This window comes from Setaria italica, chromosome VIII (genome assembly GCF_000263155.2).
Source record: "Setaria italica strain Yugu1 chromosome VIII, Setaria_italica_v2.0, whole genome shotgun sequence".
Taxonomy (NCBI): Eukaryota; Viridiplantae; Streptophyta; class Magnoliopsida; order Poales; family Poaceae; genus Setaria; species Setaria italica.
Window position 1 is genome coordinate 3,613,008 of NC_028457.1, and position 5,799 is coordinate 3,618,806.

General features: G+C 45.0%; 1 protein-coding gene across 1 annotated transcript; it reads right to left on the minus strand.

The window, feature by feature from the left end:
* Positions 1–1,799: 1,799 nt before the first annotated feature.
* On the minus strand, positions 1,800–5,091 carry LOC101785463 (probable mediator of RNA polymerase II transcription subunit 26c). Its single transcript, XM_004978715.3, has 9 exons — positions 4,233–5,091; positions 4,063–4,131; positions 3,846–3,928; positions 3,662–3,735; positions 3,489–3,541; positions 3,113–3,152; positions 2,856–2,998; positions 2,424–2,520; positions 1,800–2,178 (listed from the first exon to the last, which is right to left on the minus strand). The coding sequence occupies exons 1-9, from the start codon at positions 4,629–4,631 to the stop codon at positions 2,063–2,065; spliced, it is 1,074 nt and encodes a 357-aa protein (XP_004978772.1). The 5' UTR covers positions 4,632–5,091; the 3' UTR covers positions 1,800–2,062.
* Positions 5,092–5,799: the final 708 nt, after the last annotated feature.

Below are 5,799 nucleotides of genomic sequence, written 5' to 3' on the forward strand. Positions count from 1 at the left end.
TTTGGGGTTGAGGGTTATATATATTGCTCGGACAGTAGATACCTATTTATCTCCCGAGCGGGGATGATTAGCTAGCTTGCTAGGAAGTCTTTTGGGCAAGCCTATTTGCGGGAGAATTTGCATGGCCCCCCGCCCCTTCTTCCTCCTTTTCTTTTTTCTCTTCCACTCGTCTTGTGGATATGTTTTTTCTCTACTTCATAATTCACCATTTCCCATAATTTTGTATGATTAATCTATGTTTCCTATTGAAAATGGTTATCCTTCAATAGTATATGTTCTTGCTTCATAAGAAAATTATTTTTATTGTGCCAAGAAAAATGTTGCAACATAAACCGAAAATACTCCAGCTTAAATTTTAATGTTCTACAAATATAATTGATTTCTTAGTTTGTTAAATAAAATAATGACCTAACCTGACCAAATCTTTTAGCTTAAATAAAAGAGTTCATGCTTAAATATTTTTTAAATATATATCTGATCATATAACTTTTGAAAATGTTTAAGCTTCTCAAGAAAATTTTCAAGCAAAGAAAAACACATATAGAAAGAAAACAAAATTTGGTAAAGATTAACTAGTTAAATAGTAGTAAAACACTCAGGCCCTGTTTGGTTACTCTTGCTAAAGTTTAGTAGCTAAAATTTGCTAAACTTTAGTTGCTAAACTTTAGCAAAAGCTGTTTGGATACTCTTGCTAAAAGACATTTAATGAGCTGTAAAAAGACCTACCTACCCTTATTAAAGGTGCGCAGGAGGGGGAAGACAAACAATAAATGAGGGGTATAGGTGGTCCAGCCCACTTTTTAGCAAGTTTTAGCAAACAAAAACTTGCTAAAGTGCTAAACTTTAGCAACTCAACTTTAGCAAGTTTTAGCAAGGGTGTTTGACAGTTTAGCAGCTAAAAGTTGCTAAACTTTAGCAACTAAAATTTAGTAAGGTGGAACCAAACACCCCCTTAGTTATCTGGAAAGGTCAAGAAAAATGTAGTTATGTGAAATAGCTCTCTAAAAGTGAAGTTTATTTTTATAGTTTTCACAATTATAGTGTAGTTTTTTAAATAATATATCCAAAACTTTGCATCTATACAATGGCTCACAGACCACGCACATGTCCCTCATCTTTTAGTTAGCTAAACAAAAGTAAAGATGCTGTCGCAAGTTTCAATTTATGTTAAAGTTGCATCTTCGATTTATCCAGGAGTATGTTGTAGTTGTCAAGAAAGAAATCCAAGCTCAGAAAGGAAGAGAAATTGGGAGCAATCGTGATGAATTCGTGTACGCTGTCCAGCACAAAAGTGACTAGGCCTAACGTCGAAAGTTCTACGCGTCAACCAACGCAATTCAGTACTCTTTGATGGAGCCACGTTTTTGTGTCCACGGCTGCATAAAAGATACCCTCGCATATGCAGGCATGGGCCACATATAGACATAATGAGATAACCATCACAGCGTGACCAGCCTAACAGGAACCAATGATAGGACCAGAGTGAAACTCCTGAAAAGAGATTCAAGATGCCACTCTTACCCGTGCAAATTCCCAACCTGTTGCTTCCTTCTTCCATGATCAGAAAAACAATCTTGCAGCTTTGCATTTCTGATGCTTGAATTACACTTACCCCAATGAGGAAAGTGAAATCTTGATGCGTGAAGGGGCAAAACCGTCAAAGCACACAGCAGGAATATAGGACATGATGCTAAAGATCGCCGCTCCCATTGCTATAGATCGATGCCATGTGCTGAATCTGCTGACCTGGGGCATCCATTGCACACGAGACATGACATGCATTCATATCCATCCACCACTGACCAATGCCAATACTTAACAACCAAAATATAGGAACAGCAGCTTAAGAAACTCTGATTCTATTTTTTCCCCCTGAGGGGAAGCATAAGCGTTCACTCTTATGTACCTGACAATATCACACTGGAGGTAAGGCTAGGCAACCAAGAACATAGGAAAAAGAACAAGAAACCGTTTGCTTCTTTTCTTTTCCGTCACGAGTTTTAGTGCAAAAGTTTGCATGTGGCGCGAGTCGAGGCGTCAAGCAGGTGAAGGCTAGGTAACGTTATCGGTGCCTTGCAGGGAGCCCACCGCTGCCGTTCTTGCGGATGAAAGCATTTCTGTTCTTCGGCTTTGGTATGTCGTTGATGTCCATCACTTGGATTGTCCTCTGCTTTTTGGCTGTTGAAAAGCAAGCATGAAAAAAAGAGAAAAGGTTAACCGATTTGTGCCTTCAATCTGAAGGGCCCTCTTTTGCAAATTGATTCCATGTGATTTCAGATATGACAGCTTGTCATTTCAACTGCTAGTATTGGCTCCAATGCAACAATTCAAAAAAGAAATAATTTGATAGACAAAAGTTTGTTGTATTTATCATCATGTTGTCTTTGATAATGCAAGGCCAGGTACAAAACTCAGCAACTTACCATTTTGTGCTTCCTGATAATTCTCCTGGAGCCTCTTCCTTGCAGAATCAAGCCTATCAAGGTCCAGAAGACTGTCCTTGTGGTCCCTAGTCACTTTCTGCAAGGAAAACTAAAAATTATTCTCGCAGACTCAAATATATGAAAGAAAATAACCAGACTCCTTTTGATGAAATAACAATGCAGTAAGAAATTTTTGATTCCGTGACAAAAGTAGTTCTTTTGTTCACTGAAAGTGGAACACAAACTTTTTGCAAGTTGCAACATTGTGCAACGACAAGTGTCATGTGAGGCAAAATCGGTCAAAAGATGCTACATCTGGGGTCCATAATGATGGTGCCAGTTCTACTTTAAACAAAATGCAGTGCACAACCGTCGGATTTGATAGCAATGGGGACATAGGAATCAAGGAGAAAAATCTGGTTCAATCCTTACAGCTGGAGCAGATGGCATAGGAGTAGAATGATGGTTGTTGTTCATCTGCCTGGAGTTATGATGCGCGGGTACTGGGCTTGCCCTGCGCTTCATATCCATTGTTGGCTCAAATCCGTTGTTAGCTCTCTCTGAAGTTGAGCCATCTAAAATTTCAGAAACAAAGAGCATAACTCCATAAGTAACTTTTTGCAGAAATTAAAGCAGTGAGAACCAAATACTACAAAACTGAACATAGAAAGATAATATGTGACACTCACTATGCCTCTGTGGACTGGGAGAATACTGAAACCCTGAAACCTGGAAGGTTGAATTAATGAAGGTGTCATTGTTACAGAGTTGTCAATGAAGAGGAGGTAAAAGTACATGCTCTAATAAAATACAGAGGTGTCACTATAGCTAATAGCAACTGGCTCTGCCCGTTACTACTAGTAGTAGTTTACTCTGCATGAGAAAAGCATGGATAATCACCCTTTTCAGAGCTGTGATAGGTTGGTAAACTAACAGGGGAATAATAGAGGGGAATATTCCAGGCACGATGCTTCTTACCAAAAAGAAGCTTTACACAAACAGGGGAATCACTAAACAAGCTTGTGGTGCAGAATTTTGGATCAATTTCTAAGCAAGAACAGTTACCCGAGGGCTTTGGTGGCTCCTGCCTTGGATTTTCTCAGGGGAGTCGCCATCAGCTGCCATCATCAAAGCAATCAACTTCTCCCATCAGGATTATCAAGAACAGGATAAAAGAAATCGTTTTCTACAAAAATCCTGAGCCAAAAGAGGCTGTAAAACTCTACACAGTGACGTACCTATGATCGAGGAGCCACCGTCACCACCGGAATTGTGCAGGCGCACCCAGTCATCCACTATCTCCTTCCACTTCCTTCAAGTTGCAAGCAACAGCAAGTCCCACAAAAGAAAGGATAATTAGGCAGCATATTCGAAGAAGAAAATCATCTGTTTAGCAATAGCGTTCTTGTCCATGTTCTTCACCTAATGAGCTGCTTCACCAGTCGCCTGACTTCGGCAGAGGGGTGCTTGCGCAGACCATTCACATGCCGGCCGATGTCAGTCTCCTGCACCAACACGAACAGCAAATTCAATTCCATGGCAGCCGCTCAGCTCAAGCAACCAAATTAGACCACCAAATCCTTGTGTAATAAGTAAATAACAGAAGTGACGAAACAGAATGAGAAAAAAAAAGCTTGACCTGCAGCGCCTTGTAGGTGACGTCCATGTCTTCCAGGTTCTGCAGCAAGCTCACCAGCTCGTCCTCGGGCTGCGACAAAACACCACAAGCGCGCACAGTTTGCGTGAAAAAAACTGCGCATTTGTAGCAAATCCGCGTAGCGAGGCGGTAAAAATGGCTTCTTTGGGGACCTGGTCGGGGTCCTCCAAGAAGTCCCTGATGGCCACGATCTTGCTCTCCAGCCCGGGCTCGCCGCCGGCACCCGCGCCGAGCTCCTCGGCCTCCTCCGCAGCACCGGCTCCCGCTGCGTCACCCTCCGCCTCGGGCGAGACCGGCGCCGCCTCCTCGCCGTCCTCCTCGTCCAGCCCCGCCGCCGCCAAAGCAGCACGCGGCACCGGCGCTGCCGGCTGGCGCGCGTCGCAGCTGCTGCAGCCGGCGGCGGCGTAGAGCCGTTCCACGATGCCGTCGCGGCGCGCGCGCAGCTCGCCCGGGCGGTCCCGCGCGGCCGCGGCCAGCGCGGCGTCCACCAGCGCCCACGCGTCGCCCCCGAAGGCGGCGAGCGCACGGCGGAGGCGCTCGTCCCGGTCCATCGCCCGGCGCGCCGCGCCCCCGGACACGGACGCCGCCGCGCAGCACGGAGATTGAAGGAATATCCGACAACCAGACGCAGCACAAGGCGGCGCACGCTCCTCGCGGCGACACTTAACCGGCCTGGCCCCCGCCGCTGGCCGGGGCGTCGGATCGCCGGAGAGAGAGAAGAAGCGGCGGGGTGGGGCCCGGGAGGAGAAGCGACAGGTGGGGCAGGACCCCGCGCTAAGGCTGCGGCGATGGATCCGAACCGAGGAGACGGAGGGGAGAGAGGAAGACGGGGAATTCTTGGTGATGTTCGTAGAGAGGGGAGAGAGGAAGACGGGGAATTCTTGGTGATATTCCTATGGCTGGCTGGATTTGGCTGCGCTCAGGGTCGATCAGCTCGGGCGTGGTGGTGGGTTGGTTCGTTCTTTGCAGGCTCTGCTGCCGCGAATTGGCGATTGCGATGCTGTCTCGCTCGCCGCACCGGTGGACGCATTCGGAGGCCCCTCCGACCGGTGGGTCCCGCGCTGTGTTTTTTTAACTCTGTTTCGGGAAGTGACGGAAATAGCCTCGGAAACCGTGGGGGCTTTTCCTTCCGGTCTTGCGGCGCGTTTCGTTTTCCTTCTCGGAATTGCTCCCTTTTTTTCCTTAAAGAAAGAAATCAGGGAGTAGAGGATTTTTTTTTGGAATTGTAATTGCAACAAGCACATGTTGTGCAGCACATGGAATTGGAAACTGCTAGTTGGTGTGTCGCGGGGCTGTGCGTTGGATCCACATTACCGTGGACTGAGTTCTTACGACGTGATAAGTGAACATGTCGACTTGTTATTAATATAAATTATCATTTTATGTGATATCATATCAGTAAAAATATTTGTTTTTGGGATGTAATATAGTATAAGATTGTAATTTCATTAAACATGTTGTGTCGCATGTCCTTGTACTTAAGTGTAAACAAAACAAATACAAAACTACCGTGACACGTTATGTGTGATATCAGCTACATATACGTTTCTTGTTCCTTCGATTTTTATAATTGTCATGAATCGCGTGAATTGTTTACATTTAGTCATAAAATGCTTTAAGTTCTCCCATTACGTAACTCTTAGAAAACATCATACCTTAATATAAAGTCATGATGGTGCAAATACTATTTTGCTAGTTACACGAAAAAACTACATCGAT